This window comes from Hyla sarda, chromosome 4 (assembly GCF_029499605.1).
Source record: "Hyla sarda isolate aHylSar1 chromosome 4, aHylSar1.hap1, whole genome shotgun sequence".
Classification (NCBI taxonomy): Eukaryota; Metazoa; Chordata; class Amphibia; order Anura; family Hylidae; genus Hyla; species Hyla sarda.
In genome coordinates this window covers 406,481,174-406,508,700 of record NC_079192.1, presented here as the reverse complement: position 1 = coordinate 406,508,700, position 27,527 = coordinate 406,481,174, and the positions used below count along the sequence as shown (strand labels likewise).

General features: G+C 46.0%; 1 protein-coding gene across 10 annotated transcripts in view; it reads left to right on the top strand.

The window, feature by feature from the left end:
• BICD1 (BICD cargo adaptor 1) overlaps window positions 1-27,527 on the top strand; it is a 189,741-nt gene that overhangs the window by 88,902 nt on the left and 73,312 nt on the right. For all 10 annotated transcript variants that reach the window (XM_056517531.1, XM_056517530.1, XM_056517534.1 and 7 more), the window contains exon 3: window positions 23,339-23,491. In XM_056517531.1, the coding sequence (XP_056373506.1) occupies window positions 23,339-23,491 (153 nt within the window). The remainder of the gene's footprint in view (window positions 1-23,338; window positions 23,492-27,527) is intronic.

Sequence of the window (27,527 nt, the reverse complement as noted above, 5' to 3'; positions counted from 1 at the left end):
GAGTAAAATCCCCATAGCAAACATATGCTGCTCTGGACAGTTCCTAAAATGGACAGAGATGTCAGCAGAGAGCACTGTGCTCGTGATGTCAACAGAGAGCACTGTGTGCCAAAAAGAAAAGTATTCAGCAGCTAATAAGTACTGGAAGGATTAAGATTTTTTTTTTTTATAGAAGTAATTTACAAATCTGTCTAACTTTCTGGCACCAGTTGATTTAAAAAAAAAAAAAAAATATTTCCCCTGGAGTACCCCTTTAATGCCCTCCTGAATTTAGTTTTATCGCTTACATTGACTTTCACAATTTTATTTTTTCACTGACAGAGTAGTATAGGGGGCGCTTTTTTTTGCAGGATTAGTTGTACTTTTTATAAAGTAAACCAGGGAGCAGCGGCCTTGTCCATGTGGCGGTTCTAAAAGCCTTGTTTATTGAAGCGGAATGGACCGAAGCTGCCAGCTACAGATAGCAGCCGGCACTTCACCCAACTGTGCCATACTCAAGTCTTGACCAATTCATGGTGGCTCCTTCTTGTGACACCAGGGAGGGTGAAGAGACACTAATGAATGGTCATCACGTCACATGGTTCTGGCTAATACGTTTTTTGCTGGTGTTAAAGTAGTCCCCCCACTGATTGATTGTAAGATCATTATCCAGCATAAGGTGATTTTAGTACGTACCTGGCAGACAGTAATGGACATGCTTAGGAAGGATCTGCGCTCGTCTTGGGGCTAAATGGCTATGTTGTGAGATTACCATAATACTGTGGCTAGCTTTTTGTGAACTGGTATTTCCTGTTTTACTTTTCTTTTTTTGACTACAAATCCCACAATTCCATTTTCCTCCCTCCCACACATCAGCCACCCCACCCATTGAAATATAAATGAGCTGCATCCATTCAAAAGACCTGTGGTTTTCAATCAGGGTGCCTACAGCTGTTGCATTAGTTGCAGATTTATCTCTCTCCCACCAAGCGATTGCTCCACCCATTGAAGCAGACCGGCTCCCTGTCATCAGCTGACTAGTGATGTCAGGTCTCGGCCGCATTGCAACCTGGGAAAAATCTGAGACAACAGTCATTTTGTATGCGGTTAAAAATAATTGTGGGAAAATCATCACACACAGGTACAGACACTATATTATGAACTACACTAACTTTACAGCCCCTGTAGCATAGTCAAATAAAAAATAAAGTCCTTGAATACCCCTTTTAATTTATAGCTAGATGTATTTTGTTTTAGGATATGTTCACACGGCAGAATTTCTGCACAAATTTATATCCAATACACTTCAACGGGATTCCTGCTGCAAAAATTCTGCTGTGTGAATGGGACAGCAGAATCCCTTTGAAGTGTATTGTCTATTAATTTTCATGCAGAATTTTCATGCAGAATTCCATGCAGATTTTCTGGTGTGGGAACATAGCCTTAGGCAGCATTCACACGGCAGAATTTCTGCACTGAATTCTGCAGGGAATTCTGTATGAAAATTCTGCATGAATGAATAGCCAATAAACTTCAATAGGATTCTGCTGTCCCACTCACACATCGAATTTCTGCTGCAGGAATTCTATTGAAGTGTATATGAATTTATATATATATATATATATATATATATATATATATATATACATATACATATATATATATATATATATATATATATATATATATACATATATATACTGTATATATATATATATATATATATATATATTAGGGATCGACCGATTATCGGTATGGCCAATATTATCGGCCGATAATCACGATTTTGGGCATTATCGGTATCGGCAATTACCTTGCCGATAAGCCGATAATGCCCCGCCCCCCGCACCGCTCCCACCGCACTGCAAATGCCCCCCCCCCCCGACCCGCCGCATCGCACCCCCCACCGTAGTGCTGGGCGGTATACCAGTATGGATTTTTGCCCATACCGCTATACCGGTCGGGCCCCTCCCCCACCCTCCGAGTCAATAAAAAAAATTAAACTTACCCGTAATGGGGGTGGTCCGGGCCATCCATCCTTCCTTCCTGTAGTGTCCGGCGGCATTCCGGGTGGAGGGTGCACCGGTCCGGGCTGTCCTCCTTCTCCGGGGGTCATCTTCTCCACTCCGGGCAGGCTCCGGCCTAGTACGCTGCATAGACGCCGTGATGTCAGGTGCGTCGCTGCGCACGGGCGGCACTGCGCAGCGGCGTCTATGCAGCGTACTAGGCCGGAGCCTGCCCGGAGTGGAGAAGATGACCGCCGGAGAAGAAGGACAGCCCGGACCGGTTCACCCTCCACCCGGAATGCCGCCGGACACTACAGGAAGGATGGATGGCCCGGACCACCCCGACAGGTAGGGGGAGAGAAGCGGGTGGCGGCGGCGGTCCATGGCACCGCAAAAGCCACTGCAGTGCATTGATTTAAAGCGCCCGCTTTAAATCAATGATCCGCAGCGGTGTCGAGGGGGGATAAATAGCCGATAACTTATACCGGAATATCGGTATAAGTTATCGGCTATCGGCCCTAACCTCCACTGATTATCAGTATCGGCCCTAAAAAAACGATATCGGTCGATCCCTAATATATATAATCTCAATTCATGTAGAATTTTTATGCAGAATTTTCATGCAGAATTCAGTGCAAAAATTCTGCCTTGTGAACCTGGCCTCATTCATTTTGGCTTCAACTCCACATCAGTCCAGCATTTGCGCAATTGATGCGGAATTGATGCAGAATTGATGCGGAATTTCTGAATGATTCCGCAGGGGGCCTTTTTTTTAAAGCTGAAGTTAAACTCTGCACAAATTCAGCACCAATTCCCTATTTATCGCAGAAATTAAATCCCTATTGACCTCCGAAGTCCGGAAAAATATAAGACCAGGAGTGCGGAAAGCGGGATTTCCGCATCAAACATTCCGCAGCAGAAATTCTGCTGTTTGAATAACCTTGTGGAATGCCATTACAGTGAATGGACAATAAATTTATGCAGAATCCCGAGCAGAAAAATCATGCGAAATTTCTGTTGTGTGAACGCTGCCTGACACTTTTTGCTTTACACTTTTTTCCCCTTGAGAAGAGCATCATAAAGATGTGTGGGGGAGTTAAAGGGGTACTCCGCTGCTCAGTGTTTGAAACAAACTGTTCCGAACGCTGGCGCCGATAGCTCGTGATGTCATAGCCCCGCCCTCTTCATGACGTCACGCCCCACCCCCTCAATGCAAGTCTATGGGAGGGGCGTGACGGCTGTGAGGCTTCAGAAAGGCCTCATGGAGAGGCTGAAACGTTGCATTGTATCTGATGGGTGAATAAAAGACACCATTTTTTGCCGCTTCTTTCTTGGAGTGCCGCTTCTTTCTTGGAATCTGCTGTCCACACATTCTTTACATCTGGAGAGATTTCTGGCTTGACATACATTTCCAGTCAAGCTCTAAGGCTCGGAAGTGAAGTACTGACTTTAGGGGAAAGCTGCTGTCAGGATTTGACCTGGTTCTGGCAGAAAGGTTACATAAGTTGTAAAATGTTGGAGTACCCCTTTAATCATGTTTGGTCTGAGAGCCGGGCAGCGCAGGCAGATGGAGGGCAGAGAGTCACTGGCAGGTCAGACAGAATATAGCCCTTTCTTTGTGATGGTCAAATCCACAGTTAAGCTTCATTTTATCAGAAATCCCCTAGTGTTGGCAATTGTTTAGATGTGTACGTGCAGTCACAGGGGCCGCGCTCTGACCCGGGGGTCTTACCTGGTTCATGTACATATTTAGCTCAGGCTCCATAATGGCGAAGCCCATTGACTCGTAATCGGACTGATAGGGTTTCATCAAGTTGCTTCATGATTTTACATTCATTGGAAAAAATTGTTAAAGTTGTTGGAGGGGACCAAAATAATGGAATACAAATGGATAAAGAGTAGATGGCTGGATGATAGGAGGTAGTGGAGTGGATCTCCTTCAGAGGCCTAGTGGAGATCTGTTCCCGTCCTAATTGGTTATTAGAGTTGATGCATCGGAGTGGATAACACACGCGGACACGTTTGTTCAGGTTTAGGCGATTCTTCCTCTGTTTATTACAACATATTTCACAGGTTATATAGACTTCAGAATCAACATAAATTACAACTACATTATTGATGATTGTTAGTGACGTGTTTTTATGTGTATGTGTGTGTGTGTGTATGTGTGTATATGTGTGTATGTGTGTGTGTGTGTGTGTGTGTGTGTATGTGTGTATATGTGTGTGTATGTGTGTATATGTGTGTGTGTGTATGTGTGTATGTGTGTATATGTGTGTATATGTGTGTATGTGTGTATATGTGTGTATGTGTGTGTATGTGTGTGTATGTGTGTATATGTGTGTATGTATGTGTGTATGTGTGTATATGTGTGTATGTATGTGTGTATATGTGTGTATGTGTGTATATGTGTGTATGTGTGTGTATGTGTGTATATGTGTGTATGTGTGTATATGTGTGTGTGTGTATGTGTGTATATGTGTGTGTATGTGTGTATATGTGTGTATGTGTGTATATGTGTGTATGTGTGTATATGTGTGTATGTGTGTGTATATGTGTGTATGTGTGTGTATGTGTGTATATGTGTGTATGTGTGTGTACGTGTGTACGTGTGTATGTGTGTGTATGTGTGTATATGTGTATATGTGTGTGTATATGTGTGTATGTGTGTATATGTGTGTATGTGTGTGTACGTGTGTATATGTGTGTATGTGTGTGTATGTGTGTATATGTGTATATGTGTGTGTATGTGTGTATATGTGTATATGTATGTGTGTGTATGTGTGTGTATGTGTGTATATGTGTATATGTGTGTGTATGTGTGTATATGTGTATATGTATGTGTGTGTATGTGTGTGTATGTGTGTGTATGTGTGTATATGTGTATATGTATGTGTGTGTATGTGTGTGTGTGTGTGTATGTGTGTATATGTGTATATGTATGTGTGTATATGTGTGTGTATGTGTGTATATGTGTGTATGTGTGTGTATGTGTGTGTATGTGTGTATATGTGTATATGTATGTGTGTGTATGTGTGTATATGTGTGTGTGGTTTTGTCATGCGCATGTTTATATGACTTGTTTGCTTCTAAGCGTTCTTGATTAGTTAAGCATTTATAATTTTGTACTTTTCCCCCAGATGTCACACTAGCATTATTATTATAATAGTCCGGTGTTATCAGGCGTTGTCCTGGATAAAGATCCTGGTAATGTAGGCATTACTATTTCTCTGGAAACATTAATATCGGCAATTGAACAAAGTTCAATCGTGATTGTCAGGCTTCACTGGGAGAAAGGCGGATTCCATCTGTTAGGTCGGTAAACATGAGCAAAAGGCCAAGCAGAAGTAAGATAAGACATTTTATACCAATTATAATATATATATATATATATATTGTTACGCCTAGCGCTCCGGGTCCCTGCTCCTCCCCGGAACGCTCGCGGCGTTTCTCTCTCTGCAGCGCCCCGGTCAGACCCGCTGCCGGCGGGGATGCGATTCGCATAGCGGGACGCGCCCGCTCGCGAATCGCATCCCAAGTCACTCACCTGTCCCGGCCCCCGGCTGTCATGTCCTGGCGGACGCGGCTCCGCTCCTTAGGGCGCGCGCGCGCGACAGCTCTCTAAGATTTAAAGGGCCAATGCACCAATGATTGGTGCCTGGCCCAATCTGCCTAATTAGCTTCCACCTGCTCCCTGGCTATATTACCTCACTTCCCCTGCACTTCCCTGCCGGATCTTGTTGCCTTGTGCCAGTGAAAGCGTTTAGTGTTGTCCAAAGCCTGTGTTCCAGATCTCCTGCTATCCACATTGACTACGAACCTTGCCGCCTGCCCCGACCTTCTGCTACGTCTGACCTTGCCTCTGCCTAGTCCTTCTGTCCCACGCCTTCTCAGCAGTCAGCGAGGTTGAGCCGTTGCCGGTGGATACGACCTGGTTGCTACCGCCGCAGCAAGACCATCCCGCTTTGCGGCGGGCTCTGGTGAAAACCAGTAGCAACTTAGAACCGGTCCACCGACACGGTCCACGCCAATCCCTCGCTGACACAAAGGATCCACCTCCAGCCTGCAGAATCGTGACAGTAGATCCGGCCATGGATCCCGCTGAGGTGCCGCTGCCAAGTCTCGCTGACCTATCCACGGTGGTCGCTCAGCAATCGCAGCAAATTGCCCAACAAGGACAGCAGCTGTCGCAGTTGACCGCCACGTTACAGCAACTTCTGCCACTGCTACAGCAGCAACCATCTCCTCCGCCAGCTCCTGCACCTCCTCCGCAGCGACTGGCTGCTCCTAGCCTCCGCTTGTCCCTGCCGGACAAATTTGATGGGGACTCTAGACTCTGCCGTGGCTTTCTGTCTCAATGTTCCCTACATATGGAGATGTTGTCGGACCAATTTCCCACAGAACGGTCTAAGGTGGCGTTCGTAGTGAGTCTTCTTTCTGGAAAGGCCTTGTCTTGGGCCACACCGCTCTGGGACCGCAATGATCCTGCCACAGCCACAGTCCAGTCCTTCTTCGCTGAAGTTCGTAGTGTCTTCGAGGAACCAGCCCGAGCTTCTTCTGCCGAGACTGCCCTGCTGAACCTGGTCCAGGGTAATTCTTCAGTAGGCGAGTACGCCATCCAATTTCGTACTCTCGCTTCCAAATTATCTTGGAATAACGAGGCTCTCTGCGCGACCTTTAAAAAAGGCCTATCCAGTCGCATCAAGGATGTGCTGGCCGCACGAGAGATTCCTGCCAACCTGCAAGAACTTATCCATTTGGCCACCCGCATTGACATGCGTTTTTCTGAGAGACACCAGGAGCTCCGCCAGGAAAAAGACCTTGACCTCTGGGCACCTCTCCCACAGTATCCTTTGCAATCTACCCCTGTGCCTCCTGCCGAGGAGACTATGCAAGTGGATCGATCTCGCCTGACCCAGGAAGAGAGGACTCGCCGTAGGGAAAAAAATCTTTGTCTGTACTGCGCTAGTACCGAACATTTCTTGGTGGATTGCCCTATTCGTCCTCCACGTCTGGGAAACGCACGCACCCAGCTCACGTGGGTGTGGCGTCTCTTGGTACAAAGTCTGCTTCTCCACGTCTCACTGTGCCCGTGCGGATTTCTCCTTCTGCCAACTCCTCCCTCTCAGCCGTGGCCTGCTTGGACTCTGCTGCCTCTGGAAATTTTATTCTGGACTCTTTGGTGAATAAGTTCTGCATCCCGGTGACCCGTCTCGTCAAGCCGCTCTACATTTCTTCCGTCAACGGAGTGAAGTTGGACTGTACTGTGCGTTACCGCACAGAACCCCTCTTAATGTGCATTGGACCCCATCACGAAAAGATTGAATTGTTCGTCCTTCCCAACTGTACCTCTGAAGTCCTCCTCGGTCTGCCATGGCTCCAGCATCATTCTCCCACCCTTGACTGGACCACCGGGGAGATCAAGAATTGGGGCCCTGCTTGCCGCAAGAAATGCCTCACGTCTCCTCCCAGTCCCGTCAGGCAAGCCTCGGTGCCTCCTCCTACACCTGGTCTCCCCAAAGCCTATCAGGACTATGCTTTGCCTCCTCATAGCCCCTGTCCTGATAACACTCTGCCCCGTGCCAAGCTTCACCCTCTGCCCTCCCCCCCCCATTCCCACTCCTGCTGAACTGCCTGCATTTGATGAGGAAACCCTACAATCGCTCCCAGTGTCCTCATCCCACGTGAAGCAATTGTCGGACAAAAAAAGGGGGAGACCTAAGGGGGGGGTACTGTTACGCCGAGCGCTCCGGGTCCCTGCTCCTCCCCGGAACGCTCGCGGCGTTTCTCTCTCTGCAGCGCCCTGGTCAGACCCGCTGACCGGGAGCGCTGCACTGACACTGCCCGCTCGCGAATCGCATCCCAAGTCACTCACCTGTCCCGGCCCCCGGCTGTCATGTCCTGGCGCGCGCGGCTCCGCTCCTTAGGGTGCGCTCGCGCCAGCTCTCTAAGATTTAAAGGGCCAATGCACCAATGATTGGTGCCTGGCCCAATCTGCCTAATTAGCTTCCACCTGCTCCCTGGCTATATTACCTCACTTCCCCTGCACTTCCCTGCCGGATCTTGTTGCCTTGTGCCAGTGAAAGCGTTTAGTGTTGTCCAAAGCCTGTGTTCCAGATCTCCTGCTATCCTCTTTGACTACGAACCTTGCCGCCTGCCCCGACCTTCTGCTACGTCTGACCTTGCCTCTGCCTAGTCCTTCTGTCCCACGCCTTCTCAGCAGTCAGCGAGGTTGAGCCGTTGCCGGTGGATACGACCTGGTTGCTACCGCCGCAGCAAGACCATCCCGCTTTGCGGCGGGCTCTGGTGAAAACCAGTAGCAATTTAGAACCGGTCCACCGGCACGGTCCACGCCAATCCCTCGCTGACACAGAGGATCCACCTCCAGCCTGCCGAATCGTGACATATATATATATATATATATATATATATATATATATATATATTGAATCCATTACAGTAGTAAGATAGATCAATATATATGAGATAGATATGAGATCGATAGGTAGATATGAGATATATAGATAGATATGAGATAGAGATAGATAGATAGATATGAGGTAGATAGATATGAGATAGATAGATAGATAGATATGAGATAGATAGATAGATATGAGGTAGATAGATATGAGATAGATAGATATGAGATAGATATGAGATAGATAGATAGATATGATATAGATAGATAGATATGATATAGATAGATAGATAGATAGATATGAGAATGATAGATCGAAGATAGATAGATATGAGATAGATAGATATGAGATAGATAGATAGATATGATAGATATGAAATAGACAGATAGATATGAGATAGATAGATATCCAACGCAGTAAGCTGCGGCACTCAGTGGATAAGGTGCAAATAAAAAGTGATTTATTCCATACTAATACAGAGCAACGTTTCAGCTGCCATGCAGCCTTTTTCAAGCATGCTTGAAAAAGGCTGCATGGCAGCTGAATGTTGCTCTGTATTAGTATGGAAAAAATCACTTTTTATTTGCACCTTATCCACTGAGTGCCGCAGCTTACTGCGTTGGATGTGTGAACTGCCTTGACCGGGCTCCCTTGCTGCTGGCACCTCCTTGACTTATACGGTTGTGCTGCTCCTCTGGAATTTTTTGAGAATATAGATAGATATGAAATAGATACCGTAGATAGATATGAGATAGATAGATATTAGATAGATAGATATGAGATAGATAGATAGATATGAGATAGATAGATATTATATAGATAGATAGACATGATATAGATAGATAGATATGAGATAGATAGATATGAGATAGATAGATATGATATAGATAGATAGATAGATAGATAGATATGAGATAGATAGATAAATAGATAGATAGATGGATGGATAGATAGATATGAGATAGATAGATAGATAGATATTAGATAGATTTGAGATAGATAGATATGAGATACATAGATGTATATAGTGTATTCATAGATGTTTTCTCCCAGGCTAAGTTAACCACTTTAGGTGGTGTTAGTCCTTACCTACAGCAAATTTGCCATTGTTATCCTTTCTTTTTGTATTTTAACTTCTGATGAACTTAGTTTTTAATGTAAATGATAACATGTAGCAGAGCGGAATTTGTTGTCTACGTTTTACACTTTGATAGGTGACGGTTACGCAGATCTACCAGCAGTACCTCCTCACAAACTCAGCTCTGCTAGCCATGTGATCATTATTTCCCTGTAATCCCTGCCCTCAGTGATATATTGTGACAGGCCGGTTCCCTGCTTGGGGTTATTGCACATTCCTTTGGGTATAGATGAAGCGGAGATGAAGCGGAGTGTGAGATTTCTTGTGCTAATTAACAGAATAGTGATGTATTCCTGCGTGTGGTGAATTCTAATGAGAGAGAAGAAAGGCAGAATTCAATGGTCGCGGGCCCTCCGAGCAACAGAAAAAATATACAGGAAATAAGAGAGGCGGTACATTGCTCATTACTGGGGATATATTCACTTTCATGGGTGTGGCTTTTTATCTTTTTTACTTATTTACATTTTTGAAAGGGAGAAACTATAGTTGGAATTGAAACAAAGGGTAGTATGAATTCTCTCACCTTGTTGATGGGAGGGTAAACCTTACTGCTCCTTATCAATCTGACGATAAACTATGTATGTGTGTTTTTGCTTTATATCTTTATATAATTCCATGTATTAGAGTTAACTAGACAACTAGATATAACTGCTGTTAAAGAAACCAGGAAGCTTATGTAAGGAGCTGTAACCAGGAAGTGAGTCAGAGTGTGGCTGAAGCCTTATGATAGGAACAAGGCATCTGTGCTGAGCAGAGAAAAGGAACTACATAGAATACATGGAAAAGGTCTCAAAGAAGGGGCCTGGCAAAGGGGGAGCCTATGGAGTCTGTAATAGGTTCTGCAGCTACAAAGAAAACATGTTGTGCAGTGATTACAATATAGTTCCTCATCAGACTGTGGCAGTCCTGAACGGATATCTTTCCCAAGGAGTTTCCTGGCAAACCACAAAGCATGCTTATAACAGTTCATAAAGCACCAGGCCTTCTGGATAGCCCCAACAGTGTGATCTTAAGGAAATTGTCAGTAAAGCACCAAACACGTTAGGCTACTGCTGGGAGCATAGTCTCTGAGTTCATATTTCAGGGCGTTTAGCAGGGCCCGGGCAAACAGGCACTGCCAAAAGAGGCACTCACTAAGTGTTACCTTAGTGAATGTCTGTAAATGGAGGAAAAAATAGGGAGACCAGAGGGGGTGCCTCGTGTGATACCGTAAGAGTAGTGGGAGAGAGAGAGAAAGCGGGGCCTCTTTAGACCCCTAGGTTGTAGCTGCTCACCTTGCAGCAAGTAAAAACTTGCATATCAACCCACAGCGGGGTTTAGAGAGGAATCCGGAACTGCTGCTAAGCCTTAGGTTGCAGGAGTGGTAAAACCACCTCCTGAGGCAGGACAATTGGTAGCAAAGCGAAAAGAAACCTTCAGATGGCGCTGCTGGTTCCAATGGTGCGGGTAACAAACTGTAGCTAGAGATGCAGGTAGTACATAACACTGGACAGTTTATTAAATAAACCATAAAACAATAAAACAGAAGGATGACGCGTTTCGGGGGAGCCTCCCCTTCTTCAGAGCAGTATGTCTGAGGTTACAATCATACAGGTATATATACAGGAGAAAATGGGCACCAAAAAGGGTACTGGGAGGGGTTACACACAGGTATGTCACATGATAGGTATTTAGATAAGTCACAAAACATAATGATTAAATGATGTGCAAAGTTACATTCTTCACAAGACATCTAGCAGTCTGCATATTTACAAATGTGGTGTAAAATGAATATGTAATATTGTAAATACATTGTCCGCAGCTAGCATCCACATCCGGACTACAGATGCGCACGCTGTGGGCTACAGTACTGTCAGTAGAAGCTGTAGCAGATTACGCGATCACCAGCAGAGCGTGTGGTTGCTAGAGACGCGTCGCACAGGGGCGGGTACCACGTGATAGGCTTAGTCCAATAGTGAGGTATGTGTGTACCCGTGCTACTGAACCTTGGTACTCTTAAAGGGGTATTCCAGGCCAAAACTTTTTTTTATATATCAACTGGCTCCGGAAAGTTAAACAGATTTGTAAATTACTTCTATTAAAAAAATCTTAATCCTTCCAATAGTTATTAGCTTCTGAAGTTGAGTTGCTGTTTTCTGTCTAACTGCTTTCTGATGACTCACGTCCCAGGAGCTGTGCAGCTCCTATGGGGATATTCTCCCATCATGCACAACTCCCGGGATGTGACATCATCGAGTAGTTAGACAGAAAACTTCAGAAGCTAATAACTATTGGAAGGATTAATATTTTTTAATAGAAGTCAATTACAAATCTGTTTAACTTTCCGGAGCCAGTTGATATATAAAAATTTTTTTTTGCCTGGAATACCCCTTTAAGGTCCTTTTTATATATCTACGCTTATTTATAATTAGCCCAGTTATATGCTTTTTGAGCAATGGGCACCTCGGGCAGTACCTGGTGTTGCACAGTCTGTAGGCATGCATGAAAGTTCGATGGGGCAGGGCCTTCTGAATGGCCATCCATGCCAAGTCCTTGTGTTCGTTGGTAACCACAGATTTCCAGACTGTCTTAGCTGTGGCTTCGGAGAGCCCCGGAATAGACTCCACTGAATCCTTTGCTCGGATGAGCTGGTGGACAGTGGTTTCCACAAGTCGGGCTTAAGACCCTCCAGCTGGTATTCCCTCACAAACTGGGGGGTCTCAGTTGTAAGGGCAGGAGTTGTAAAGGTGGAGTGGGCTTGGTTCTTAACACTGGAAGGAGTCATTCCTGGGGAATCTTCATGGGTTTTTGTGGGAGATGTCAACCCTGGAAGGAGCCAAGGTGGCATAGGTGGTGCTAGATGCCCGAGGGATGCTACAACGCAACTGGTGCATGAGTGTTAGATAAGAAATGCACATTGCCGGATAGTCTGCAGGAAATCTCTTTCTGCCGAAACGGCTTATATAATAAATCAGTAATAAAACAATAAGAGTACTGGGAAAAATACATAGAAACCCCCTGTGATCCTGTAAAACGCATAAATTAGGTCAATAGTCAGGTAGTGGGAAATAGAATAAATAAATACATAAAGTCCAACATGATCTGCAAACAATAAACACATATTAATAAATGTTCATTGCAAAAAAAGATTTCAGCATTTAAACCACACAACAATAACTCAACAAAAATCTCAACAACAATGTATTAGTAATTGGGCTGATAAGGCGAAGACATGTAAAATATATGAGATAAAATGTACAATAAATGTAAATTAAAAAGATTCAAATTAATGAAGGTACAAGTATAAAACCTTATCCCATCCTGTACAAAGGAGGTAATAAACATTAGATGGATAGAGCATGCCCTATCCTTTTTTCCTTTGGGAGATAAGAGGTGTCTGGCAGCAGCTTTCACCTCTCCTCCCATTCTGACCCCGCACATGATTGGCAGACTTCAGTGTGTATGGGGGATTTGGGAGAGATACCAGTAATCCGAACTATCTTATGTATGGCCACCTTTAAAGGGGTACTCTGGAGAAAAAAATTTTTTCAAATCCACTGGTACCAGAAAGTTATACAGATTTGTAAATGACTTCTATTTAAAAATCTTAATCCTTCCAGTATGTATCAGCAGCTGTATGCTCCACAGGAAGTTGTGTAGTCTTTTCAGTCTGAACACAGTGCTTACTGCTGACACCTCTGTCCGTGTCAGGAACTGACCAGAGCAGGAGAGGTTTGCTATAGGTATTTGCTCCTACTCTGGACAGTTTAACTTTCTGGTACCAGTTAATTAGATTTTTTTTTTTTTTTACCTCCGGAGTACCCCTTTAAGGAATCTAGTATGAAGTTTAATTGTCCATTTGCTTACCTACTGTTTAGGAAGTTGATGGACATTTCCACCACTTACTTCAAAAGTTACCTTGTCAGTGTCTCTGAATTTAAGTGCTATCCATAAACCATCATTTTCCTCAAAATCATTTTTTGGACTATTTTTAGTAGAGTAGCGAGTGTTTTAGTAGTGGGTGTTTTTAGTAGTTTTTGTAGTAGTGAGTGTTTTATTTTGTATTTTAGTAGTGTTTCAGTAGTGGATTGTTGTTAGTACTGTTTTACTAGTGAGTGTTTTAGTAGTATTTTACTAGGGTGTTTTTAGTAGTGTTTCAGTCGTAAGTGTTTTAGTAGTGCTTATAGTTGTGAGTGTTTAAGTAGTGCTTCAGCGCTGAGTGTTTTTAGTAGTTTTAAGTATTGGGTGATTTTATTTGAGTTTTAGTACTGGTTGTAGTGTTTCAGTAGTCAGTGACTTTTAGTACTGGTGTAGTAGTTGGTAGTGTTTTTAGTAGGGTTTTTAAAAATGAGTCTTTATAGTAGTGTTTCAGTAGAGAGTGCTTTTAGTACTGTTTTAGTAGTGATTGTTTTTAGTATTGTTTTTGTAGTGAAGTGAGTGTATTTTAGTATTGTTATAGTAGTAAGTGTATATAGTAATGTTTCAGCAGTGAGTGCGTTTAGTACTGTTTTAGGGTATGTTCACACACGCAAGTAGAATTCCGCACTGTGAACATTATCATCAGTGTGAATGGGTCTTCCACGAGACCCGTTCACACTGCAGAATTTCAGCGGCGGACAATTCCGCCGCTTAAATTGTTCCGCTCAAAGAAAGAACATGTTCATTCTTTGCGCGGAATTCCCCTAGTACTGCATAGCCCTCCATGGTGATGGCGCAGTGCCCCGCGGTGCTACCGCCGAAGTATCGGCGGCGACGGCCACCTGACGGAATCTCCGTTCGCAGAATTCCGTGAGCGGAGATTCCGCAGTGTGAATATACCCTTAGTAGCGACTGGTTTTAGAAGTGAATGTTTTTAATAGTGTTTTTGTAGTAGCGAATCATAATAGTAGTGTTTTAGAAGTGAGTGTATATTGTAGTGTTTCAGCAGTTAGTGTTTTCTAAAGCCATGTTCACACTACGGAATTCTCGCGGAACTCCGCGAGCGGAATTCCGCGGTGTGAACTTAGCATTAGTGTGAATGGGTCCCCGCGAGACCCGTTCACACTGCCCCGTGCAAAGAAAGAACATGTTCATTCTTTGCTCGGATTCCGCGAGCACTGCATAGCCGTCAATGGTGACGGCTCAGTGCCCCACAGCCCTAGCGCAGAAGAATTTTCGGCGGCGGCCACCAGGCAGAATCTCCACTCGCGGAATTCAGCAAGCGGAGATTCCGTAGTGTGAACAAACCCTAAAAGTGAGGGGATTTTAGTAGTGTTTTAGTAACGAATGGTTATAGTAGTGTTTTAGTAGTAAGTGTTTATAGTATTGTTTTAGTAGTGGATATTATTTGTAGTGCTATTGTAGGTATTTTAGTAGTGGGTGTTCTTGGTAGTTTTTATTGGCTTTTTTGCCTGTGTTTTCCTAATAATGTTATAGTCATGTGTTCCACTGGAGTATACAATATGGCTTCATTTTAGTCTTGTATAGGATATTGGAGGGGACGTTGTTGGTTTCCATTGTGTTGTGCCGCTGTGTTGCTTAGTGTAGGAGAGACCCTGCAGAGCGCTGATAGTATTAAGATACTGTATCCGCAGTGTGCAGGTAGGAGGAGAGGGAGCTGTGTACGCGGCTTTTGTTTCCTTTGAGAGATTATTTAGAGCTGAATGCGACCAATGACAGAATTAGGACAAAGTGATGGAATTTTCCAGCTTGTAGATTTACATACCCGGCCTTCATGACTACTGTACATCCATCTGTATAAGGTAAAAGGATATCACGTAGGATGCACTACATCTAATACCTTAATAAGGTCAGAGCAAGACTGATGGTGGCCCCTGGCCAAAACATATGTAAAGGGCATTGGCTGTCCAGGCATGCTGGGAGTTGTAGTTTTGCAACAGTTGGAGGCAACTTGATTGGGAAACACTACCCGCATACTATTTACCACTTTTTCCTGTTTCTCTTTCAACCTCAATGGGTCTAACCACTTGTTCCCCCCCATGTGGGTGGAGTGATGGTTGAGCATGCACACTGCCACTCCATTCACATGTTATCAGAGTGCCAACTATACTTTATTAGTTTCATAGAGAGTCAATAGAGCGGAATTGCATCATTGCAATCATGGTGGCCATGACTACTTTGGATGCATAGGGACCCCCCTCCGGTAGATGTCATGGGTGAGAAAGATCAGGTAGTTGAACTTCAACATGCCTAATGCCTAAAGGGAGATGATCTGCCACAGGAGGGTCTTGCAGCAGCGTACTCCCATCTCCCCATCAAGGGCACATGCATGTTTGGCTGTGCAAAGGGGGGAATGTATATGGGGGGGGGGGGGGGGAACCATCTAATGTGTATTACCAGCCTTGGGATAGGCTATTGATAGAGTAGGCTGCTTCATATATGAGAGAACTGCAAGGGCCCCTTTCCAGACTCAGTGCTCCCTTTTATACAGAGAGACTCCTTTTAATCCTCCCAAGTAGAAGTTGTGAACATAGACCATAGCCAGGGGCGTCCCAGAAAATTCAACCAGTCAAGCCAGTCTGAATATCGAGGGTAGTCTTTGTTATGGTTTAGAGGTCAGCCTCACATATTGGATCGACTTATCTCAATCACTCACAGATTCGCTCAATAAAAACAATTGAAGCACATGTAACATCTAATGGCAGCATAAAAATTTTACATTTGAATCACAAGAAAGGAGTCCTGCCTATCCTCAGACTTTGAAATCCCACCGGTCTACAGATGTCTCAGAGAAAAGAAGGAACAGATTAAGCAGATTTGTAATTCTACTCACCTGGCCAGGTTTTGTTCCTCTATTCTCGGTGACTTCCGATGGCAGTCGGGTATGGACCGAAGAGTTGAGGATCCCGGACGAGCCCCCAAGCTGATAGAGTAGGCCGCTTCTGCTCTTACAAGGTGTCTCTTTCTTGTGAGATGATGAGAGTGAATTCAGCTGAATGACAGAAGAGAATTAACCATGTGACACTTGGGTAAAGCTTTCTGATGCTCACTCTGCCTGGCGCATGCTGTGCAGGCTCGTTTTATAACACGTGATTACATCATACATGATTCACCTTACATAAGTGAAAGGGTTAATACAAAAAGAGAAACCTATAGTTTTAGTATTACCTATTGGAAATTTACGTGTACGTGCTCAAACTTCCCTAGACTAACACCTTTCTTGAAGATTACCAGTCTGTCTTCACACCTTCTGGTTCTTACCAGTTCAGTCAGTTCAGCAAAAGGAAATACAGTGATCTCCCGACTTACGATGGCCCCGACATACGATCATTTCAACATACGATGGCCTCTCAGAGGCCATCGCATGTTGAAGGCAGCATCAACATACGAGGCTTTTGTATGTCGGGGCCATCGCATAAACGGCTATCTGGCAGCGCAGACTGCTTCAGCTGCCACCGGATAGCCCTTTACGGTGCGCCGTGTGGTCCGCTGACGATCACTTACCTGTTCTCGGGGCTCCGGCGCGTCCTCTTCGGGATCCCCTGCATCGTCTGCGTTCTCCATTGTCGTCGTCATGTCGCTGCGCATGCTGTCCCGTCAACCAATAGGAGCGGCGTGCGTAGCGACGTGTTGGCAGCGACAGAGAGCGTCGACAGAGAGCGAGGATGCAGGGGAAGCAGAGGCCTTGCCGGAGCGTCGGGGGACACCCCGGGGACGCGGCGACAGCGATGGACGGCGACAACCTGGGCAGCGGTGACGGGCCGGAGCGGCGGGGACAGGTGAGTACAACTTCCTCTACCAGTGGTCTTCAACCTGCGGACCTCCAGATGTTGCAAAACTACAACTCCCAGCATGCCCGAACAGCCAACGGCTGTCCGGGCATGCTGGGTGTTGTAGTTTTGCAACATCTGGAGGTCCGCAGGTTGTAGACCACTGTCCTATACTTTACATTGCACGGATCCCTCAACATACGATGGTTTCAACAAACGATGGTCCGTTTGGAACGGATTACCATCGTATGTTGAGGGACCACTGTAGATTCCTATCTCCTTTTCTTGCAGATACTCAACTTTTCACACCTTTGGTGAGGTTACATGGCTTTCTTACAAAAGTCCAACTAAGGTCACATACAAGTTCAACAATAAATGGATTAATTAAGCGTTACAAAGCATAAAATAGATTCAAATAAAACAAATCATCTTGACTACTTTATCATTATCAATATTGATCGGTAAAGTCCTGGTGTTGTTTGTTCACAGTGCCATATATGGTTGTGGCTGTGCCTGGTACTGCGCCTCTGTTTCACTTAGTATAAGCCGTGATTTTCGGGTATTCTCTAAACAACGAATCAAAAAAATTAGTAATAATTGTTCATTCTCGTTAAAATTACCACTTTATGTAAATTTTAAAGCCATTGTAGCTTTTACACTCAGGCCTATTATTAAACATCAATATCATAAAACATTTAAAATCAAGCTATGTAGCACACAGAGGACTATCTAGGCTGGATGCATTTGAAGCAAACCCTCAGCTGTGGGTATTATTAGGGTGGCGTGGGGAAGCAGACAGATACATTAAAAATTCTGAGCGCTTCAACCATGTTTCTTTTTGTTTGCTGCAGTAAAATTATATCTGCATATAAGGATATTCATTATTACTAGATTGTATTATTCTTACTATATCATACGGATATGTAGGAGGCGTAACAGAACTCTGGCTCCCCCACTTGACCATTTTTAGGCACTGCAGTTTCACGTCTGGATTCCCTCTAGTAACACGTGGATAATGCTTTTCTTTAATGAGAACTCCCGACGCCAATTATTCTCTGCAGTGCTGAACTTTAAGTGCCAAAATATGGAGACAATTATGACCTCCACCTACACGTCAGGTTACATGGGGGACAAAAAAAAGTTTGGATATTCAGCCTGGGAATTTCTTAAAACCGTAGGGATGGAAGTTCTTATACAGTAACAGTTTTTGTTTGTCCCTTGCATCTGTTTCTTGGCACGATCCTATGTTGTATCCCCGCTGTATAGGAATAATAACTGTGTCAAGGAAAAGTGTGTAACGGCAGTGGTGAAGTGGATCCGCTGAGCCTGTGTGGATGAGGACACGAGCCGTACCAGGGAGCGGAGTCTAAGGTGCCGCTGGTTTTTACCAGAGCACGCCGCAAAGCGGGATGGACTTGCTGCGGCACGTGGCACCCAGGTCGCTACCCCTGATGCGATTTGTCCTTACAGGCTGTTGAGGGCAAGCGTGGTACAGGAAGGACAGGCAGGAAGGTCAGGACAGCCGGCACTTCAGCATGGTCAGGAAACATAGCAAGGTGGTCTGATACACAGTAAGGCAGAACACAAGTATGGAACGCTTTTTCTAAGGCTGTGGGGCACCAAGATCTGGCAGGAGTCATGAGGAAGTGTGGGGTTAAATAAGGTCAGACAACGGGTTAGATAAGCACCAATCAATGGTGCGCTGCCCCTTTAAATCACAGGAAGCCGGCGCGCGCCCAAAGAGGCGCGGACGCACGCGCCGGCGGCCAGGGACAGCGGAGGGGACAGAGACAGGGGGGAAGTGACAGAAGGCCTGGTGTTTGCATGCGGGCACGTTCGCAGCAGAGCCAGCATGGAAGGACAGAGCAGGAGTGCGCTCGCAGCCAGCGCGTCTGGCAGCAGCGCTACTCGTAACAAAGTGGGCCAAAGACCTCTTTACCATCCCCAGACATCACTAGTCCTCTGTACCATCCCCAGACTTCACCAGACCTCTGTACCATCCCCAGACTTCACCAGACCTCTGTACAATCCCCAGACTTCACCAGACCTCTGTACCAGCCCCAGACTTCACCAGACCTCTGTACCATGCCCAGACTTCACCAGACCCCTGTACCATCCCCAGACTTAACCAGACCTCTGTACCATCCCCAGACTTCACCAGACCTCTGTACCATCCCCAGACTTCACCAGACCTCTGTACAATCCCCAGACTTCACCAGACCTCTGTACCAGCCCCAGACTTCACCAGACCTCTGTACCATGCCCAGACTTCACCAGACCCCTGTACCATCCCCAGACTTAACCAGACCTCTGTACCATCCCCAGACTTCACCAGACCTCTGTACCATCCCCAGACTTCACCAGACCTCTGTACCATGCCCAGACTTCACCAGACCTTTGTACCATCCCCAGACTTCACCAGACCTCTGTACCATCCCCAGACTTCACCAGACCTCTGTACCAGCTCTAGACTATACTAAACCTCTGTACCAACCTCAAACTTCACCAGACCCCTGTACCAGCCCCAAACATTATCAGACCCCTATACCATTTCCATACTTCACCAGACCTCTTTACTAGCCCCAGACTTCACCAGACCTCTGTACCATCTCCAGATTTCACCAGACCCCTGTACCATCCCCAGACTTCACCAGACCTCCGTACCAGCCCCAGACTTCACCAGACCTCTGTACCATCCTCAGACTTCACCAGACCTCTGTACCAGCCCCAGACTTCACCAGACCTTTGTACCATCCTCAGACTTCACCAGACCTCTGTACCAGCCCCAGACTTCACCAGACCTTTGTACCATCCTCAGACTTCACCAGACCCCTGTACCATCCCTAGACTTCAACAGACCTCTGTACCATCCTCAGACTTCACCAGACCCCTGTAACATCCCCAGACTTCACCAGACCCCTGTACCCTCCCCAGACTTCACCAGACCCCTGTACCATCCCCAGACTTCACCAGACCCCTGTACCAACCTCAGACTTCACCAGACCTCTGTACCAGCCACAGATCTTGCCAGACCCCTGTACCATCCCCAGACTTCACCAGACCCTTGTACCATCCCCAGACTTCACCAGACCTCTGTACCAGCCCCAGACTATACTAGACCTCTGTACCAATCTCAGACTTCACCAGACCTTTGTACCAGCCCCAGACTTCACCAGACCTCTGTACCAACCTCAGACTTCCCCAGACCTCTGTACCATCCCCAGACTTCACCAGACCTTTGTACCATCCCGACTTCACCAGACCTCTGTACCATCACCAGACTTCACAAGACTTCACCAGACCTCTGTACCATTCCCAGACTTCACCAGACCTCTATACCATCCTCAGACTTCACCAGACCTCTATACCAACCTCAGACTTCACCAGACCTCTGTACCAGCCTAAGAGTTCACCAGACCTCTGTAACAACCTCAGACTTCACCAGACCTCTGTACCAGCCTAAAACTTCACCAGACCTTACTAGACCTTTGTAACATCCTGTGAAGGAAATTACGGTATTCTGTTCATCCATATTGTCTGAAATTTTAATAGCAATCTTCATTTATCTGTGGGCCTTTCCGTCCTAACATTGTACTCCTCATGGACCAAGGACATTAATTATATGCATGAAGATTGAATGTGAATATATCTTTGTGTTTATTTGATACATGTTGTATACTTTGGAATAAGAAGTTGTAAAGGATGCGTGAAGTCATGCATGCAGCTGGGAAAAGAACATATCGATCCTTATAACGGGAAACAGGGACAACCAAGTGCATATATGAGATTTATGACTGAAGCTTATGGAGCCATAAAACTAGTAAAAGGAGACAAGTTGGGTGGGAATGAATAGATTGTATCATTTGTAGATTGTTTGTAACTTTGTCCAGGTTAATATTGTACTCGGCCTAATTTTGCCTATATAAAGAAGCAACTTTCTATTAATAAACAGAACATTTATCTGACTATTATGGTGCGTACAGTCTATGATTTTTCTCCAGGCCAGTATCAACTTCTCCATTTGACTCACAACAAGGATGACTATGGGCATCATTCCCTAACAATCCCCAGACTTCACCAGACCTCTGCACCATCCCTAGACTTCACCAGACCTCTGTACCATCCCCAGACTTCACCAATCCTCTGTACCATCACCAGACTTCACCAGACCTCTGTACCATCACCAGACTTCACCAGACCTCTGTACCATCACCAGACTTCACCAGACCTCTGTACCATCCCCAGACTTCACCAAACCTCTGTACCATCACCAGACTTCACCAGACCTCTGTACCATCACCAGACTTCACCAGACCTCTGTACCATCACCAGACTTCACCAGACCTCCGTACCATCCCCAGACTTCACCAAACCTCCGTACCGTCCCCAGACTTCACCAGACCTCTGTACCGTCCCCAGACTTCACCAGACCTCTGTACCATCCCCAGACTTCACCAGATCTCTGTACCATCCCCAGACTTCACCAGTCCTCTGTACCATCCCCAGACTTCACCAGACCTCTGTACCATCCCCAGACTTCACCAGTCCTCTGTACCAGCCCCAGACTGCACCAGACCTCTGTACCATCCCCAGACTTAACCAGACCTTTGTACCATCCCCAGACTTCACCAGTCCTCTGTACCATCCCCAGACTTCACCAGACTTCTGTACCATCCCCAGACTTCACCAGACCTCTGTACCATCCCCAGACTTCACCAGACCTCTGTACCATCCCCAGACTTCACCAGACCTCTGTACCATTCCCAGACTTCACCAGAACTCTGTACCATCCCCAGACTTCCCCAGACCTCTGTACCATCCCCAGACTTCACCAAACCTCTGTACCATCCCCAGACTTCACCAGACCTCTGTACCATCCCCAGACTTCACCAGACCTCTGTACCATCCCCAGACTTCACCAGACCTCTGTGCCATCCCCAGACTTCACCAGGCCTCTGTACCATGCCCAGACTTCACCAGACCTCTGCAGAATCCCCAAACTTCACCAGACCTCTGTAGCATCCCCAGACTTCACCAGACCTCTGTACCATCCCCAGACTTCACCAGACCTCTGTAGCATCCCCAGACTTCACCAGACCTCTGTACCATCCCCAGACTTCTCCAGACATCTGTACCATGCCCAGACTTCACCAGACCTCTGTACCATCCCCAGACTTCACCAGACCTCTGTACCATCCCCAGACTTCACCAGACCTTTGTACCATCACCAGACTTCACCAGACCTCTGTACCATCCCCAGAATTCCCCAGACCTCTATACCATCCCCAGACTTCACCAGGCCTCTGTACCATGCCCAGACTTCACCAGATCTCTGTAGCATGCCCAGACTTCACCAGACCTCTGTAGCATCCCCAGACTTCACCAGACCTCTGTACCATGCCCAGACTTCACCAGACCTCTGTACCATCCCCAGACTTCACCAGACCTCTGTACCATCCCCAGACTTCACCAGACCTCTGTACCATCCCCAGACTTCCCCAGACCTCTGTACAATCCCCAGACTTCACCAAACCTCTATACCATCCCCAGACTTCACCAGACCTCTGTACCATCCCCAGACTTCACCAGACCTCTGTACCATCCCCAGACTTCACCAGACCTCTGTACCATCCCCAGACTTCACCAGGCCTCTGTACCAGCCCCAGACTTCACCAGACCTCTGTACCATCCCCAGACTTCACCAGACCTCTGTAGCATCCCCAGACTTCACCAGACCTCTGTACCATCCCCAGACTTCACCAGACCTCTGTACCATGCCCAGACTTCACTAGACGTCTGTACCATTACCAGACTTCACCAGATCTTTATACCATCCCCAGACTTCACCAGATCTCTATCATCCATCCCTTCATCAGACCACTATCATCCATCCCTTCAACAGACTGTCTATTAACATAAAAATATCAATCTACCTGAGATAGTTATCTGCAATGTGATTTCTCCCCATACATCAAAATATTATGTAGTTAGCACTAAGGGACTGGGAATAGAACCCAGTATATATTTATCCTATATACTAATACTGTGCTCTGCTTTTGTATACACTGTACTATAATACTTTTTTGTATTATGTTTTTTGCTCTGTAGACAAATGAGATTTTGGAGCTGCAGAGGATTAGGATGAAGGAAGAGATCCGAGAGTATAAGTTCCGAGAGTCCAGACTCCTTCAGGACTACACCGAGCTGGAAGAAGAGAACATTACTTTACAGAAACTAGTGTCTACATTAAAGCAAAACCAGGTATGGTGCCACCGGCCAGTCTTATAATGTCTATGTCCGTACAATAACTCTGACTTTCCTACATAAAGGGACTTGGACATGCTGAGTGCTTGGTTATCCATTTGGCAAATATTTAGCATCTAGGTCCTAATACTCTGCATGTACCATACGTTATGGGGAGAGTAAAAATGGGAGTCACTAGGAGAGAAGGATCTAGGTAAAGCATGGACTTAAAGGGGTTCTCCACTGCCCCAGCTTTCAGATCATTTTGTTCCGAACGCTGGGTGTGGGCTGCAGTTTGTGACATCACGGCCACTCCCCTCATGATGTCACACCACGCCCCCTATATGCAAGTCTATGGGAGGGGGCATGGCAGTCGTCACGTCCCTATAGACTTACATTGAGGGGCGTGGCGTGACATCAAAAGAGGCAAGGCTGTGATGTCCCAATCCCCTCAGTCTGCACCCAGCGTTCGGAACAAAATGTGGGCAGTGGAGTACCCCTTTAATAACAACACAATGTCAATCAGCTGCATCCAAGGCCAATGGGCCAATATTGGCCCTCATTTACTATTCTAAACCCGACCTCTTTTGTCGGGTTTTTTTGTCGCATCTTTGTCTGCGCCATGTCGCAGACATCGTGCGCCAGTCTGCGACACTATGCGACATTTCTTCCCGACAGACCCGATGTGGATTCTCCCAAACCCGAAAAAGGGGCGTAACCTGACATTTCTGAGCTTTCCCACGTATTTATTAAGGTTTCCAACCCGAATTTGTTGAATTGTTGTGGATTTTTTCCCGACAGCTTAGACGAGTTGGAAACTAAAACCTACAAAACCCACGTGCGACAAACAGGATGCGACATAATAATAAATACCAGGGGAAAAAAGCAGTCGGGTAAGAAAGCAACATAGACTTACAACCCGATTTTCTTAGTAAATGAGGGCCATTGTCTTGTATTAAAAGAGACATAAAGGCCCTTATTTACTAAGAATGTTGTGTAGGTTTCTTTGTGGGTTTTAATTCCCTACAATTTTTCCCACGGTATTTACTAAGGTTTCCCTCCATTTTACACTTTCCCTACACTTTGTTTTTTTTACACATGTTCTGATCTGTGGGATTTTCCTCCAACACATTTGGAAATTTGAAATCCACCACATTTTCTGTGGAAACCTTAGAAAATATGTCGGGTTTTTGTAAAAATGTCGGGAACACGCCCCTTTTCAGTGACCATGCCCCTTTCCCGATGGCCATGCCCCCTTTTCAGGTTTTCTTAGTAAAATGGAGAGTTGGTCGGGATTTTTTTCAATTCTGGTGCAGACAGAATTTCTGGTGCAATGTTGGGTTTGCAATAGTTCATGTGGGCCTAAGTGTTTTACAAAATTACACAAGGTACAAAGAAGAGCAATTAAACTGTTTGGAGAAGAGACGACTGTGTCAACGTTAGTCTGGGAGAGCAACAGGTTCTGCTCTTCTTATCCATGTCCTCTCCTCATCCCATGATTGAACTTGATGGCTATATGTCTATTTTTTACCTTACTTACATTATAGTTACCGTATTTTTCGCCCTATAGGACGCTCCGGCATATAAGACGCGCCCAATTTTAAATGAGGAAAATCTAGAATAAAATGTAAAGTATAGGTCACAGTGATCTTCAACAAGCGGACCTCCAGCTGCTGCAAAAGTACAACTCCCAGCATGCCCGGACAGCCGTTGGCTGTCCGGGCATGCCAGGAGTTGTAGCTTTGCAACATCTGGAGGTCCGCAGGTTGAAGACCACTGGTATAGGAGGTATTACTCACATGTCCCTGCCGCTCCGGACCCGTCACTGCTCGTCACCACTGCCCTGGATGTCGCCCTCCATCGCTGTCGCCGCGTCCCCGGGGTGTCCCCGTCGCTCCGGAATGTCTCTGCTGCCCGGTATCCTCGCTCTCCGTCGTGGCCATCACGTCGCTATGCACGCCGCTCCTATTGGATGACGCGTGCGCGACGACGTGATGACGACGATGGAGAGCGCTGGCCATGCAGGGGATCCCAGCACAGAGCAGACACCGAGGAGGCAGGTAAGGTCCCTCCCGGTGCAGCCGGGTTAGTGTCACTTTCCCTTCAGATGCGGCAGTCAGCTTTGATCTCCGCGTCTGAAGGGTTAATACAGGGCATCACCGCGATCGGTGATGTCCTGTATTAGCCGCGGGTCCCGGCCGTTGATGGCCGCAGGGACCGCCGTGATAGGGGTGTATTCACCGTATAAGATGCACCGACTTTCCCCCCCAGTTTTGGGGAAGAAAAAGTGCGTCTTATACAGCGAAAAATACGGTATGCAATGTGATGCTATTTCCTCCCAGTGGGGGCGCTGTAGAATAATTAAACGCTTGTTTCTGGTTTCAAACATTTGTAAAGTCCATAACCAGATCTCTATGCAGGAATGTCCAACTGGGGGCCTTTAGGTTTTTTTTTTTTTTTTTTTTTTTGCAATATATTTTTATTCAACATTTTCAGAATAACACAAAAACATATCAGAAATAACACGATCCCCATCTGGGAAAATAACGGACCGCGATCCAACATACAATACAATAACTGTCTTAAAAATGACAAATACTGAGGTGCTGTAGTGAAGTGATGCAGGATTCCCTCTCTCCCCAAGGATTCAATAAGCTTAATCCTTACAGTCTAAACTGAATCAGGAAGCTGTAATGCCCCCAACGTCCCTTTCAATGATTCCGTAAGGTACCATGTGGTGTGTCTAAAAGGATATACAATGTCGGCTACCTCCCGGGGATTATAGTGTGTAACAATGAACGGTGTCCACTTTTCGAAGAAACGTGCTGTGCCAGAGTTGCAATGGCGTTCAGCATCCAATCTGTCTACCCCTAAAAAGAACTTCAATTGAGTTATCAATAATTGCAGGTCCGGTACCCGGTCCTCCAACCACCGGAGAAACAAGCATCGGAGAGCAACCAGCAAGACCACATGTATTATTTTAGGGATCCTCTGGATCCCCGTCCGATCCTCCTCCGGAGGACGAAGCTGGTGAAATATAAGGGTCTGAACCTTAAAAGGAAGACTTACCCGCCAGTGGTCTCTGATGTAGGAGCAGATCGAGCGCCAGTAGCCAGCCGAGTGAGCACAGTCCCAGATCCCGTGAAAAAGATTTGTCATAGGTGTAAGACATTTGGGGCAGTGTGTTATACGCTCAGGGAAACAAGGCGACGGTGGGATATTAAAGCCGTACAAGGCTGCGTGGGAAACTTTAAAATAGGTCTCCCTCCATCGTTCATTGATAACCTGTTTACAAACCGCTTCCCATCCCGTAAGTATAGTCTCATGAATGTCTGGGTCCCCAGTCCATCTCTCCCATGTGGTAAACAGGCGTTTTGGGTCGAATTTTAAAAGTCTCCCCCGTAAAGCTAGGTATAATTGGGAAATGGAAGTCTTCCTCGGACCATCCCCTACTATGTCATCAAAAGAGTGGACAGGGGCTTCCACTGTCAGGTTCCTAAGTCGGGTCGAACAAAAGGAGTATAATTGATTTGCATAGATCAATTGAGTTTGGGGTAAAGAGAATTTTGTTACCATCTCTGCAGGTGAAAGCCATGACCTTCGATCCTCGTCCCACAAATCACTAGCCCTCAAAACCCCCTCCCTCTCCCAAAGAGCAAGCCAGGTAGATGAAGTCCCTTGAGAGAATTCAGGGTGTCCTCTGAGTGGCATTCGCTTGGATAACAAGTGCGATAGGCCAAAAGTCTTACGGAGTTCCTTCCATGTAATAATGGTATCCCTAAGGACCTGCAAGCTCTTGACCTGCGGGGGTAGCTTAGTGTAGGAAGTATGTAGTAGGGCTGTCAATGACCACGGTGCCGCCAGCTCTCGCTCAATCAATAGGTTAGAGAAGTATGATGAATCATGCAACCAATCCATCACATTGCGGAACAAGCATACCAAGTTGTAACCCCTCACATTGGGAAGGTTGACCCCCCCTTCCATCCTACACAGCATCAACTTTTTAAGCGCAATTCTGGGTCTCTTCCCATGCCATATGAATTTAGTGAATGCT